General features: G+C 53.7%; 1 protein-coding gene and 1 long non-coding RNA gene across 3 annotated transcripts; both read left to right on the forward strand.

Moving 5' to 3' along the window:
* The first annotated feature begins 4,150 nt into the window (after window positions 1–4,150).
* Window positions 4,151–8,538, forward strand: LOC4327035 (receptor-like serine/threonine-protein kinase SD1-8). Its single transcript, XM_015764197.3, has 6 exons — window positions 4,151–5,595; window positions 6,747–7,108; window positions 7,237–7,447; window positions 7,548–7,785; window positions 7,866–8,016; window positions 8,107–8,538. Exons 1-6 carry the CDS (start codon window positions 4,284–4,286, stop codon window positions 8,401–8,403), a joined length of 2,571 nt encoding a protein of 856 aa, XP_015619683.1. The 5' UTR covers window positions 4,151–4,283; the 3' UTR covers window positions 8,404–8,538.
* A 4,314-nt stretch (window positions 8,539–12,852) lies between these two features.
* On the forward strand, window positions 12,853–14,508 carry LOC136353033 (uncharacterized). 2 transcript variants are annotated; one of them, XR_010736379.1, is made up of 2 exons: window positions 12,853–13,617; window positions 13,744–14,508. It is a non-coding gene; the product is annotated as an uncharacterized lncRNA (long non-coding RNA). The 2 variants fall into 2 exon arrangements; XR_010736373.1 differs by having other exon boundaries at window positions 12,946–13,617; window positions 13,750–14,508.
* Window positions 14,509–14,979: the final 471 nt, after the last annotated feature.

Consider the following 14,979-nt stretch of genomic DNA (forward strand, 5'->3'; position numbering starts at 1 on the left):
GCCACCATTGCATGCGCCACCTCTGCCCATGTTCTTTTTTGCGAATTGAAGACCGGTTGTTCCTCTCCTTCTAGATGGTCCAGGCAACAAGTGTCGCGATGGTGTCAAAACCCCGCCTGCTGGCTCGTGCAACCTTCAAACGAGAGTTACAAAACCAGAGATTAAAGGACTCTTCGCTCACGGGCAGGCATTACGGCAACCCAATCTTGGAGAGAACGACCCCACCATAGTTGGCAAGATTCCGGGCAAGCGACCAGAATGTGATCGATGCTTTCGTCGTGTTGATCACAGAGCACACAACGATAAGGATGCGGCAACCCTCGAGATCACAGACGGTCTGTCGTCCAACATCTCTTCATCGCGACCAGCCAAATGAAATAACGACACTTCGGAGGGGCTAGAGTCTTCCAAACAGGTTTGCAATTCTCCCCACAAACGGCACGTAGTATGCTGATTTGGAGGAGTAGGCTCCTGAAGCTTCCCATCTCCAAATAAATGCATCCGACCGATCAAGCAGCTGCACCGACGACCTCAACAAGCTCCATAAATTGAAGGTATTATAGGAATGCTTGCATACCCAAAGCTCCGGAGCATTCCCTAACCCATTGCTGATTGTGCAGAGCTTCAGCCACCGTTCTACGGCGACGGATCCTCACAGGACTGCCGCAAAGACAGCCGGGGCGATGCAACGGATGGATGAGGCCTCCAGCCAGTTGTCCATCCAAAAGAGAATAGATTCACCATTGCCCAGTGTGCTGATCGTGGAGACTGCCATGAAACTTCGCTCTTTCTCAAAAACTGGTAAATGAAGGCCATGCCACGGTCTTTTTGGTGCAGTACGTTCTAGCCAAATACACTGTGATCTCAAGGCAATGCCCATGCGCTCCAAATTAGGTACTCCTAGGCCACCATATTGTTTTAGAGCACAGACACTTCCCCAGGCTACTCGGCATTTGCTGGTTGCCGCCATGCGTACTGGCTTTGCCAGCCCAAAGAAATCCCCTTCTAATCTTGTCGATTCCTTTAATTACCCACTTCGGAGCATCAAGGGCAATTAGCAGGTAGATGGGGATGGCGCTTAGTACGGCGTTTACCATGGTGATGCGACTGACCGATGACATCTGACCAGATTGCCAGAGCGGCAGACGACACACGACCTTGTCAACGAAGGGCTGAAGGTCCTCTTTCTTTAGCCTGTTTCTACAATCTGGTGATATATGTATGGCATGGTCGTTTTGTATGCCCCTCAGTTCAGATACATAATATTTAATATGTCACATCTAATTTTAGGTATTATATTTTAGGACAGATGGAGTAGTAAATGTATTCTAAGATGACGGTGACATCCGTTTAATCTGACCGTGTGCAGTCAACTCGGAGCCGAGGTGGACTAAGTCAGCAGCTTGCGACGCCCCTCCATAATTTGCTGTGTTCACAATGTATTCGCGCCATATATAGACAAACTCTGCCTAATCCTGTCCTGGACGCAAGGCGCAAGCCGTCTGAGCCTTCAGCGAGAAACGAGCTGGCCATCTCTCCTCACCCTATTTTTGTGCTAAGTACTCCTAATTAAAGTTCGGTCTGCCAATTGAGTATTGACAACAGTGCAACAGAAAGTTCGAATCGGCCGATGATGCAAGCAAACGATACACGGAGAGTGCCAGCCTCGGAGGTTTTTACCTGTGTGCCATTAAAAAAGATGACCCTACCTCTGTGCCACTAAAAAGTTCGAGCCTCCCTCTATGCCATCGTCGAACTTTATCGCGCCCTCCACACCATTCCGTCTGTTTTTTTTTTGTTCTAACGGTGGTAACGGTACAGCCAAATGATTTAGTTGCCCTTAGACTTGAGAGGAAGGGTTGGAGATGGCAGCAGCGGCGGACGCAACGACAGCGATGACCATCGACTTCCTCCGCGCGCGCGCCTCCTCTCCGAGCGCTCCGTCTCCCACTTCGCCTACCACCAGGGGCTCGCTGCCTCCACGCTCCTCGTCGCCTCGCTCGCCGCCAGGGGGTGGGACCTGCGCCGCCACATGGTCGTCGGCGCCCCGGCGTTCGCCCTCCTCTTCGCCGCCTCCCTCGCCGGCGTGGCCAACGGCGACATCCCCTCGCTCGCCGCCGACCCCGCCGCCGCCGCATCCCCTCGCTCGCCGCCGACATCTCTCCTGGCCTCTCTCTGTGGCGCTCTCTCTAGCCTCTCTCTGCCGCCGACCATCTCCATCGTCACCGTCGGGAGCGAGGTCCTCGAGTCCGGGGACGCCCCCTCGCGGCCGTCGGCCGCCGCCGTCGAACCTGCGCCCAGCCGCCGCACAGCACCGGTCGCCGGCCTCGCCGCGCCTCCCCACCCTTCCTGGTCGCCGCGGCCACGGAGGGGGAGCCGCCTCCGCCGGCGAGCTCGCGCTCCTCGGCCCCGCCGGAGAGGCGCTCATCACCGTGCGCCGCCGCCGCCGCATAGAGGCGGCGTCTCGTCCCGCACGCAGCAGCGCTTGTAGGAGCGCGGACGAGGACGCCACCGCCGAGGAAGGGATGGACTGGGAAGGGGAGCCGCTGGGGTTCGAGGTGTCGACGACGCCGATACCCGAGCTGCCGGACCCGGAGACGACGACTGGTCGTCCCCCGCCAGTGCCGTCCCCCCGCCGCCGCGTCGACGACGGCACCGCCCTGCTCACCGCCGCGTCGAACCGCCTCCACGGCCACGTCGGGGTGCACGACGGCATTCTCTTCCACCGGCGCCGACGTCTCCGCCGAGTCGAGCCAGCGACGCCGCCAGCTGCCTCCCCATCCGGCGCCCGACCGCCTCCTGCCTAGCGCTCCATCGATGGTGCTCCCCGGTCGTCGCCCAACCCATGCCGCTGCAATCGGACACCGCCTGCGTCGGCGCGCCGACCGTCTCCGCCGCGCCAAGCACCAGGCGCCGCCGTGCCCGGCCGTCGCCGCTTGTGTGCACTCGCGCGTGGGAGAAAGGGGGAAGGAGCGAGAGGAAGAAACTGGAAGAAAGGGCAATAGGGACATTTTTTCTACTTGGGCCCACATGTCAGAGCTGCCAAACGGATAAACCCTCACAGAATAGCGACGGAATGGTGTGGAGGGCGCGATAAAGTTCGACGATGACATAGAGGGAAGCTCGAACTTTTTAGTGGCACAGAGACATAGGTCATTTTTTTAATGGCATACGGGTAAAAACCTCCCAGCCTCGAGCCCTCGACTCGGGTCTCACATGCGCTCGCCATAGAATAGTTCGACCAGGACGGCTCGATCTGCCTACGACCATCGTCACCAACTCGCCTACCAGAACCAGCTGTTCCGTTGACCGGACCACCAACGCTGATCTATTACTAATACTATTGTTCTGTTCGATGTTTCGATTTTTTTTTCTAATCACAAGTTTGATTAAATTTATAGAAAAATATAATATATTTCTAACACAAAATAAATATATTATAAAAATATATTCACATATTAAATTTAATGAAATAAATTTGGTATCGTATTACTAATTTTTTTAATAAGTTTGATCAATAAAAAAAATACTTTTTAAAAAAAGTTAAAGCAACTTATAATATAAACCAGAAGAAGTGCAATTTCCTTATCCTACTACTACCAACATGCATACGCAGCGGCGGACGGCAGCCGAAACGTGGGATTAGAATCCATCATCGAATCTAATGGGGAAACTGTTTTAAACACTCGGGTGGACTTTCACCCATTTTTTTCATGTCATCTAAATGGTTATGAAATTTTTTTAAAAAAAATTGACATGATAGGTTAATTTATAATATATCACTTCACAAACATGCAAGTTCAAATTCGACTTCTACAAGTTGTAACAAAAATAACAAAATTTGTTATTTTTGTTACAACTTGTAGAAGTCGAATTTGAACTTGTATGTTTGTGAAATGATATATTACAAATTAACCTATCTTGTGAATTTTTTTAGAATTTTTTTATAATCATTTAAGTAGCATGCAAAGAAATGTGTGGACGTCCACCCAAGATATTAGAATCATCCTCTTATCTAATGCGATTAACAAATGTGTTCCGTGCGCCGAGAAGCCCCAGGGTGCGACTGTGCTAGCCACTTCATCTTCCACGCTGATCTGAAGCTAACGGATTAGTGAAAAGCTAGTGCCGCGCACGCAGCCTCGCGGTGCCGGCGCGGCAGGGTTAGCTAAGCTTAGTCATTTCTCGCACCCACGCAGACGCAGGGAGGCGCACCATGTACTGAGACGAGTCGCCGTTTACTCGTTTTGGCGCTCAATTCCAGTGAGAGGCCGGCCGGGAGCATGTCGACACGTGCGCCGCGCTCTCTCCTCCCGCTGCTCTTCGTCGCCGCCGCCGTTGCCTTCTTCTCACGCGCCGCTACCGCCGCCGACGTCATCGGCCAGGCCGGGTTCATCACCGGCAACCAGACGCTCGTCTCGTCCGGTGGCGTCTTTGAGCTCGGTTTCTTCGTCCCGAATGGCGCCACCGACGGCAGGACGTATCTCGGCATTTGGTACGCCAGCATCCCCGGCCAGACCGTCGTGTGGGTCGCCAACCGGCAGGACCCTGTCGTCAACGTCCCCGCCGTCGCCAGGCTGTCCGCCGACGGCCGCCTTGTCATCGCCGACGCGAAGAACACCACCGTGTGGTCGTCCCCGGCTCCGGCGAGGAACGTAACCGCCGCCGGCGCCACCGCTCGGCTCCAGGACGACGGCAACCTCGTCGTGAGCTCCGGGTCTCCCGGAAGCGTGGCGTGGCAGAGCTTCGACTACCCGACGGACACCCTGCTCCCGGGGATGAAGCTCGGGGTGGACGTCAAGAACGGCATCACCAGGAACATGACGTCGTGGACGAGCTCGTCCGACCCCTCGCCGGGGTCGTACACGTTCAAGCTCGTTCCCGGCGGCCTGCCGGAGTTCTTCCTCTTCCGCGGCCCGGCGATGATCTACGGGAGCGGGCCGTGGAACGGCGCGGAGCTCACGGGCGTGCCGGACCTCAAGTCCCAGGACTTCGCCTTCACGGTGGTCTCGAGCCCCGACGAGACGTACTACAGCTACTCCATCCTCAACCCGTCGCTGCTCTCCCGGTTCGTGGCCGACGCGACGGCGGGGCAGGTGCAGCGCTTCGTGTGGATCAACGGCGCGTGGAGCAGCTTCTGGTACTACCCGACCGACCCGTGCGACGGCTACGCCAAGTGCGGGGCGTTCGGCTACTGCGACACCAGCACGCCCACGCTGTGCAGCTGCCTGCCGGGGTTCCAGCCGCGGTCGCCGCAGCAGTGGGGCCTCCGGGACGCGTCGGGCGGGTGCGTCTTGACGGCCAACCTCACCTGCGACGGCGCCGGCGACGGGTTCTGGACGGTGAACAGGATGAAGCTGCCGGCGGCGACGAACGCGACGGTGTACGCCGGCATGACGCTGGACCAGTGCAGGCAGGTGTGCCTGGGCAACTGCAGCTGCAGGGCGTACGCCGCGGCGAACGCAAGCGGCGGGGTCAGCCGCGGGTGCGTCATCTGGGCCGTCGATCTGCTGGACATGAGGCAGTACTCCGGGGTCGTGCAGGATGTCTACATCCGGCTCGCGCAGTCCGAGGTAGACGCCTTGAACGCCGCAGGTGAGAAAATTATTACACATGATTTACATCACTGTGAAATTCTTATTTCTACTTTCTTCTCGAAGGGAACATCTTATCTAGCGACCAATTTAGCATTCATTTTCGCCTCGTGGAATTAGAGCTTAGAAAAAATGTTCATGTTAGCCTGAAGTGTCGACCCAATTCTGGTTTCTGGCCTAGCTAGCTGAATAATAGCTTGTCCTCACTCTCAGTTTTTCCTCTGTTTTCCCTCCCAAATATAATCATTTTACGTGCACTGGCCCATTCACTTGTCTAAGAAAAACCATTATTAGTTGACATTTTCCTGGTCAAGAAATGGTTGCGCATGTAGGCCAAATTTCACCACTAGCCAGCGCTCTTCAACCCACTGACACGGACTAGTTGCTGTGGCCCTTTCCTGATCCCGTGATCCACTCCTCAAACAAGCAAATTAGCACAGGTCAATTAGCCGTACGTCAACCGTCATTAGTTTTGTGATACTGCACCAACCATTAGTATCTCCCATACCATGTAACGCATTCTCTGGATTAGGTGCGGTGCAGTCAAAACAACAAATGTCCAACACCACCCAACTTGATAGTGACTCTCAACAGCGAAAAGTTGTTCTCTGGATATGCTAATTTATAAGAGACACGGATTTTCTATAACTAGATGTCATGGCACCCATCGTTTGCATGCGACTTAAATAGTTATAAGAAAAAAAATTAAAAAAATAGTAGCATCAATTGTGATGATGTAAGTCTATACACAAACATGCATGACTAAATTTGATATACAACTAGAGAAACAAAAATAATAAAATCAGACAGTGAATAGTACCCGTATAGTGCAGATAAAATTTGTTATTTTTTCTTTATATGTCAATCGAATTTAGACTTGCATGTTTGTATATTGTCTTATATTATTATAGTCTATCTTATCAAATTTTATGAAACTTTTATATAACTGTTTAAATTACATGCATACACCTATGTGTCATGGCACCTAGATGTAAAAAAATACTTTCTCAATTTATGAGCAAGCACTTGACACTCCACAGCAGTACAGATACAAAGTTTTGAAAATCACACCTGGCATGTAAACACGACATACACAAAGCCCGTCAGAAACACGGGTTTTGCCGGTTCTCACTTCTCACTGCTTGGTTTCAGCTAACAGCGAGCATCCGAGCAACAGCGCGGTGATCGCCGTCGTCGTCGCGACCATTTCCGGTGTTCTCCTGCTTGGAGCAGTTGGCGGCTGGTGGTTTTGGAGGAACAGGGTGAGGACGAGGAGGAACGAGACGGCGGCGGCGGCGGCCGGCGGTGGAGATGACGTGCTCCCGTTCAGGGTCAGGAACCAGCAGCACCCTGCCTCGAGCGTGAAACGGGATCAACGGCTGGATGTGAAGAGGGAGTGTGACGAAAAAGATCTCGACCTTCCGTTGCTTGATCTGAAGGCGATCGTTGCCGCCACGGACGACTTCGCCGCGAGCAACAAGATCGGGGAAGGCGGATTCGGACCGGTTTACATGGTAAGATAAAGAATCAGACAGCACGCAAATATCACCCTTTTTTCAGACAAACGAAAAACAGTCAAATTGCCAAATAACCTTTGCCGACGAATGTGATTGGTGATTCACTGCTTCTGTGCCTACAACAGGGGAAGCTGGAGGATGGGCAAGAAGTAGCTGTGAAGAGGTTATCTAGAAGATCAGTACAAGGGGTTGTGGAGTTCAAGAATGAGGTCAAACTGATAGCCAAGCTTCAGCACAGGAACCTTGTCAGGCTATTGGGCTGCTGCATCGATGACGATGAGAGGATGCTTGTTTACGAGTACATGCACAACCAGAGCCTAGACACTTTCATATTTGGTCAGTTCATATATACTTGCAGAAACACCTGTTTGCATAACTAATTTGCTAAAATGCATATGGTATTTACCTTCTCAAACTCCTTACATACATTGAACAGATGAAGGAAAACGTAAGCTGCTAAGATGGAGCAAACGGTTTGAGATCATTGTCGGGGTTGCACGGGGTCTGCTCTACCTCCACGAAGATTCAAGGTTTAGAATCATCCACAGGGATTTGAAGGCAAGCAACGTGTTGCTAGACAGAAACATGGTGCCCAAGATCTCAGACTTTGGGATTGCAAGGATGTTTGGAGGTGATCAGACCACTGCATACACTAGAAAGGTCATCGGAACATAGTGAGTTTTCTCTCCTAATCCCTGTCTGTATAAGTATGTTGTTCTGAAAATTAGACTTAACACATGAGTTGGTTTTCCAGTGGCTACATGTCCCCGGAGTATGCAATGGACGGCGTGTTCTCCATGAAATCCGATGTCTATAGCTTTGGTGTCCTAGTGCTAGAGATCGTCACTGGCAGACGGAACCGAGGATTCTACGAAGCCGAGCTCGATCTCAACCTCCTCAGATACGTAAGTAACGTTAGCTATTAATTCCTGCAAATAGTTTTTTTTTCCCAATCTTGTCACAATATGTTTATAGCCATTTCGATCATTTTTCAGTCATGGTTGCTGTGGAAAGAAGGCAGGAGCGTTGATTTACTGGACCAGCTGTTGGGCGGCAGCTTCGACTACAGCGAGGTGTTGAGATGCATCCAGGTTGCTCTCCTGTGTGTTGAAGTGCAACCTAGAAACAGACCGTTGATGTCTTCGGTCGTTATGATGCTAGCCAGTGAGAATGCTACATTGCCGGAACCAAATGAGCCTGGAGTAAACATTGGGAGGCACGCGTCAGACACGGAGTCATCCGAAACCCTTACCGTCAATGGTGTGACTATAACTGCAATAGAGTGTAGATAGTCTGAAACAGAGAGGATACATGCAACCTTTGGTAGTCTGTACAGCATAGGCTTCTTGTATCGACACGTCTTTATGGTAAAAACCTGTAAAGATTGTAACGTTAAATCGCCGCATCCAATTTTTTGAGAGCAACAATGTTTATCGAGTGGGCGAGTGTGTCACGAGTTGCAAACCTGAAAAACCTATCTGCTTCCGACACAATCACACAAAAGGTTTTTGCCCAACTACGGCCATCTCAACCCGCGTAACTGTTTTGCGCTCAGAAGTTCCATGCCCAATGTACTATGTACCTGCGGTCTTCCACTCTTCCGTTGGCACCACACTGTTAATTGGTTTTCCAGTTTCCTCTCGTCGCACGGAGCGCTCGTACCTGCGGGCTGCGGCCAGGGCGCCTATCCACATCACCGATCACCGATGGCCTCCGACGGGTGCGCAACGCGCAGTGAGCGGGCTCGCTGCACGCACGTGTGCCAGCTTTTGAGGCGTGCGGAGCGGAGGACGGAAAATAGGGGGGGTTGATGCGCGCCGAGCCGTCAATCACTCACAAGTTGATGAGCTGTCATAACGCCGTGTGCGTCCATGAGCTGATGAGCATGCGAGCAGCGAGCGGTACGGATCTGTCCACACAAGTCAGGGATTTGAAGGTTTAGGATCTGAACTTCTGAAGGAAGTTTATCTGTAGAACTTGGAACACGTCTGGTACTCTGGTCGCGTTGGCCTTGCATGTTTGGAAAGTTGGATTGGGAATCTGGGAGTATGTGGATGGGAGGACGACAAGTGGACAAGTGGTGTTATGTTTGAACTCAGAACTCAGCGTGGGCGTAATGGGCCGGAAGGCTATTTGCGTGGATTAGTCGACGTGGGCGTCAGCAGTGGAAGAAATAAGTTCAATTTATGTCCTTCAAGTTGTCATCAAGTCTGAAATTCGTCCCTCAACCGAAAATACCAAATATAGCCCATCCCACAACTCATGATACTGTATCAACCCTGTTCCATCGGTAGTACAGTGGCATGTCAGGGGCAAAATCCTCTATCTCCTCTCCATCTCCTCCTCTTCCCCATCTCTCCAAGGTGTGCGACGAGGGGATGGTGGGCGCGTGGTGCGCGGCGTAGTCGTCATCGTCCTCGCGACCACGACCCCCCTCACTTCTTGAATGCCATCGATGGGAGCTAACTGATCCATACTCTTCTATGTCCCTATCAGCTTTAGGTACGGTCTGCCCTGCTGCGGACTACGACCACACCGATTTGTCGCGGCAACCTGTTCCTCATTGGTCATGACCACCGACATGCGCGTGGATGTACTCTTCAGAGACTAACCGCTGGACCGCCCTGGCCTCCCTCGCGGTGGTTGACACCTACGTCCAACGGCAACAGAGGGTGTCCTCATCGGCGGTGTGCTCTACTTCCTCCTCGTCAAAGGCATCCTGTGATACGACATGGCCGTACATCGCCTATTGGCGATCCACTTGACGCACGGGTGTAGGTCGTCTTGGGCATCGTGTATTCGTGTTCATGGTGATGACTCTCTCTCGTGACTCGATCTTCTGGTGAGGGGATAACTCTCACTTTAATCGAGTGTGATGTTTGTGACATGGCTAACAACCAGAACAACTCCAGGACGCCGTACAATCGCTACACCACAAATGATGTCGTACCAACCGTGATGCGCGGTTGATGAACCCTGCAATGCAAACGAGAGAACATTGCAAGAACAAGATAAGATGCAATCTAAATATTGCGAATATGTGATTAAACACAAAGAAATAGTTGTGATTGAAGTGGTAGATCTAATCGACCCGGCAAATCAACACACCAACTATCGTGGGCTCTAAATCTATAATCGCCAACTAATTGAGCGAGGACTAGAGACAAAGTGAATGACACTGGCAAAATTCAACTAAATAAAACCCAATTGTTCTAGAGGGTGTACATAGACATTTATAGAGGAAAATAGATCATGGGTTAAGTGTTAATTCGTGGATGTGGAGGGAGACACTTCTGAGATGAGTCTAGTCTATTACAAGACCCAAGGCCCAAGTTTGGTTTTAGCAACAGCACTGTCTTGTTTAACGATTCCCGTTGACACGGAATGAATTAGGATATGAGACCGGATGCGTTTGAAAGGTAGAAAGATAAGCTTTCCATCAAGCCCAAGATCACCCAAATCGGAATTGGCATAAAGACGCTAGGTCCGTTTGAAAGTCAGTGCTGTCTTCGGAGGCTAAACTGGATTCCAAAACTTGTTGGACTTAAATATCTTGTAGATTCTTCATTCATCCGATGCATTCTTTGGTAATGTTTTATATTTCTCATGCTTGGTTATATGACTATACTTGATGGTCATATCAATCACATGGTGACATGGCCACGGAGGACAGCCGGTAGCTGGGGCTTGCTAACCTGAACATCGGATGCAACCGTAGCCTCTGCCTGTGGGCGTTGGAGACATCGTCTCCTGGCGGGTCGCAGCATGGACGCGACGCAGGGACACAGGGTCATTGGCCTTGAGAAGCTTTTCCCCGCACTCCGTCATGATCACACCAATGTAGACCTAAGGCCATTCACAGTGCAAGCACCCCATATGAGTTACCACAGGATGACACATAGGATGAAGACACTCTCTTCACAGTGCAAGCACCACTTGTGGGGCCCACAAATATCTTCACCGACACCAAATCCCCAACTGGTCCTCCTCCCTCGTCACCCAACGGCGCCGGCTCTCCCCTCCTCCGCCGCCCGTTCCCTCGCTGCCTCCGCCCAAGTCCCCGCCGCCTCTGCCCCCGTCGTCAGCGAGCACTATGGCGGTGGTGGTGGTCGCCGTCGCTGCCGCCGCCCGCGGCGGCGCGCGCCGTCCCCGCTGCGCCCGACTCTCCCTCTTCCTGAAGGTGGTGACGAGGAGGCGGAGCGAGGAGGACGGCGGTGGCGCGGGAGGACGACGGCGGCGGCGGCGGGGGAGGACAGCGGCGGCGGCGGCGTCCTCGGGCTGATCTTCGGCAAGCGGAGGAGCGGCAGGGCCGCTCGTGACCGGCGTGGCCAAGGGCGCCGCCTTCATCCCGTGCGCGGATATGGTGCTCGTCGCACGGGTTGGTCGGGATCTGGTGCTCATCGCGCGGGTTGGTCGGCGGCAGAAGATCTTGAAGGTGGGCTGGTGCGCGCCGCCGCCGCCGACGTGCTGGGGCGGCTGGTCTTGGCCGTGGTGCCCGAAGCCGAACATTTTGCTCTCTCCTCTTCCTCTTTTTCCGGAGCTCGCCTCTCCGGAGGCGGTGGCGGCGGCTCGGCCACCATCGACGTCGACGCGAAGCAGCTCTAACCGACGGCGACGAGAAGGCGGAGAGAGGAGGATGGCAGCGGTGTCGTCGTCGTCGCGCTGAGCTGAGCTTAGGGGGCCGCCCGCATCTCCCTCTCCACCCCGCGCGGGCCACTCCTGGCCGGCGAGCTCCGGTCGACCAGATCGGGGGCGGCGTGGCCGACGCGGCCGGCGACTGGAGTAGAGAGCCGCGCCGGCGACTCACCATGGGCGGCGGCCGAGGACCTCCCATAGCGGCGCGGAGTCGCCACCGACGCGGAGTCGTCGTCGCCCGCGTGCTCACCAAGTGGGCCCCGCGCCCGAGCGAAGTTCCTCGTTGCTTTGCTAGGAACCGGAGAACCGAGTATAGCTATGGGCCCCACCCACTTTTCTTGCCACGTGAGACGAAGCCACGGTAAGTTCCGCCCCACTGTGAAAGGCCTAATTGGCTTCGTAGACGGAGCAAAATGTCGCCATTTCGTGGAGATTTTCATCGAAGAAATTGTAGGATGGGGGAGGTGTCACTGTTGATGTTGCGTTGGATGTAGGAATCGAGGACGACCCTGCCAGCCACTACACGCCACGTGTCCTAGAGAGATGGGGAAGAGAGGGAGGGAGAGGAGAGAGGTATTGGCTGCTGACATGTAGGGCCCATTTACCACGTCAGTTAAAACTGGGCACTATATCGCTGAGGGACTAAAGTTAATACAATATTAATATTGTGAGTTGAGAATGAGTTATATCAGTATTTCGGTTGAGGGATGAATTTTAGACTCGACACAACTTGAGGAACCTAAAGTAAACTTATTTGCAGTGACCAGTGGCAACGGGAATAAGTTCACTTGAGGTCCCTTAATTTGTCGATGAATCCGATTTTCATCCTTCAACCGAAAAACCAGATACAACGGGTCCCTCAACTATCAAAACCGGTGCAATATAGGTCCCATGGCGGTTTTGGTGGCGGTTTTCGCTGACGTGGCGCCTACGTGGCTAATTTGACTCGGTCTTCATATGACATGGCAGTGACATGGTGCTTATGTGGCAATTCGATTCGAAAAATAATAAAAATTGTGGGCCCACATGTCAGTTACCAAAAAAAATAATAGGACCCACGTGGGCCCCACATGTCATTCTCACCATCGTCTTCTTCCTCCTCTCTCCCCCAACTCCCCTTCATCTCTCTCCCCTCTCCTATGTCCTCTCTCCAGGCGCGAGCGAGGAGAGGCGGCGCGCGGCGCCGGCGGGAGAGGAGGGGGCGGCGGGCGGTGGCTGGCGGGTGAGGAGGGAGCGACGCGTGGCGGCACCATGGCAGCGATGAAGTACGGGTCCCGCGCCTCCCCAAGTGCACGGTGACGAGACGACGGCACACCTTCCTCTCCATCCAAGTTTCAATAGCGGGGCGTAGGGAGGCGGAGGATGAGGACGGCGCGGACAGCAAGGTCAAGGCGAGGCGCGGGAGGCCGAGGCTGAGGACGGCGCGGCCCGCGACATCGAAGAGAAGGGCGAGGAGAAGGGAGGCGTGGGAGCGCCCGTCGCTGCCATGGCTTCAGCCGAGGACGGTGCGGCCGGCGAGGTCGAGGTGGGGCACCGTCCGTCCGCCAGCCCTGCGCCCCCACATCCGCTCCCCAATACGACATCCACTCCATGACTCGCAAGACGGCGCCCGTTCGAGTGCCCAGCCGTCGAGAAGCAGCCCGTGGTGGTCGTGCTCGGCGGTGGCGGCAGCCCAGGAGGACAGGACCGGCGGCTGCCCGCGATGGCGCCGCTCGTCGGGTCGCCCAGCCGCCTGGTCATCACCAGCATCATCGTCGTACTCCTCGTCTCCGCAGCAAAAATCTCAGGCATATGATCTGATATTTTGATCTGTTCATCCGTATCTCAGTATACATGCACTTGCAAAGTGAAATTCCTTCTTGTTTTGACTGGTAAGCAAAATTGTTTATTTTTGACTAGCAAGCAAATTTCCCTTATAAATCTCACATCCCAACTCTTTGGGATTGTAATACTACCATCTTGTCCATAGTTCAGAAATCCTCTGATTTTGTTGCCAGTTTCAGTTCATAGCGATCGAACATCTGAGATCTTGGCCATGGCGTTGAAACGCTCTTCACCGCGACGTTCAACGTGAGCGCCGGCGACAACTACGGCGACTTCATCGCTGGCATCCGCAACAAGGTGGCCAACCCGAGGCACTTCTCCCGCAAGAAACGTCCAGGTGACCATCACCGGGCACAGCCTCGGCGGCGCGCTCGCCCTGATGGCCGCGCACGACATCGCCCTAACTCCGCCGGTCAACCTCTCCGTCGGCGTGTCCTCTTGGCCTCATCCCGTCGCCATCTCCAGGAGCTCGCCCGCCGCCCCTCTGCTCCGCCCGTCACCCCTCGGCGCCACGATACCGCCGCCCCTTGCCCCTGGCCTGTGCCGGCTTGCTCCGGCCGCCGCCGCTTAGCTCCGCCGGCATGCTCCGGCCACCGCTCACCCAGCTCCGCCGGCCGGCCACTCCGCCCCGCCCGTCGCCTGCTCTGGCCACCCCGCTCCTCTCGAGAAAATGCTCCGCCCAGGTGAGAGAGAAGAGGGATGGCATGTGGGGCCAAATGGGTCCCATCATTTATTATTATTTTGGGTGTGGCTGATATATGGGTCCCATGTTTTTATTTTTTTTTCTGAGATCGAATTGCCGGATAAGCGCCATGTAAATGCCACGTTGGACGAATACCTAGTCAAATGAGCCACGTAGGCGCACGTCAGCCAAACCGGACACAATACTGCCGAGGGACCTCGTTTGCACGGTTTTGTAAGTTAAATGATGTGTTGTACCCGGTTTTGTACTCAAGGGACGAATTTCGGACTCGGTGACAAATTGAGGGACCTAGAATGAACTTATTCCGTGGCAACGCGCGTTCAGCGTGTGGGCCTCTCGTGTGCCTGGCCTAGTTCCGCGGTAGTGGCTCACGTAGTCAGGTCCATGAGCCTGGCACTGATTCATCCTCGAGGTGCTGGGCGTGCAGCCCACACGGATGGCCCGCCTCCGCCGCAATCAGACCTCGCTTCTCGCGTAGCGTAGTCACATCCTCGCTCGCATACTCCTCTCCAAACAAAAAAAACTAACTTAGAGAATCTGAACATGCTTATATCTAGATTCATCCCTAAAATATGCGGACATACTATTCGGTTGTCAACAATATATTATCGATAGTACGTTTCGTTGAGAAGTTCAATGGCGCGTGCGTGTTATAACTGAAAGCCACATGATTCCAGAAAATTAAACCCCAAAAAAATGATTTTCA

Source organism: Oryza sativa, chromosome 1 (genome assembly GCF_034140825.1).
Source record: "Oryza sativa Japonica Group chromosome 1, ASM3414082v1".
NCBI classification, from domain to species: Eukaryota; Viridiplantae; Streptophyta; class Magnoliopsida; order Poales; family Poaceae; genus Oryza; species Oryza sativa.

Excerpts from the sequence above, each read along its gene's own strand:
- LOC4327035 (XM_015764197.3), top strand. The coding sequence starts at position 4,284 with ATGTCGACACGTGCGCCGCGCTCTCTCCTCCCGCTGCTCTTCGTCGCC. Across the intron at positions 7,786-7,865 it reads AGAAAGGTCATCGGAACATA|TGGCTACATGTCCCCGGAGT; the intron begins GTGAGTTTTCTC and ends TTGGTTTTCCAG. Across the intron at positions 8,017-8,106 it reads ATCTCAACCTCCTCAGATAC|TCATGGTTGCTGTGGAAAGA; the intron begins GTAAGTAACGTT and ends ATCATTTTTCAG.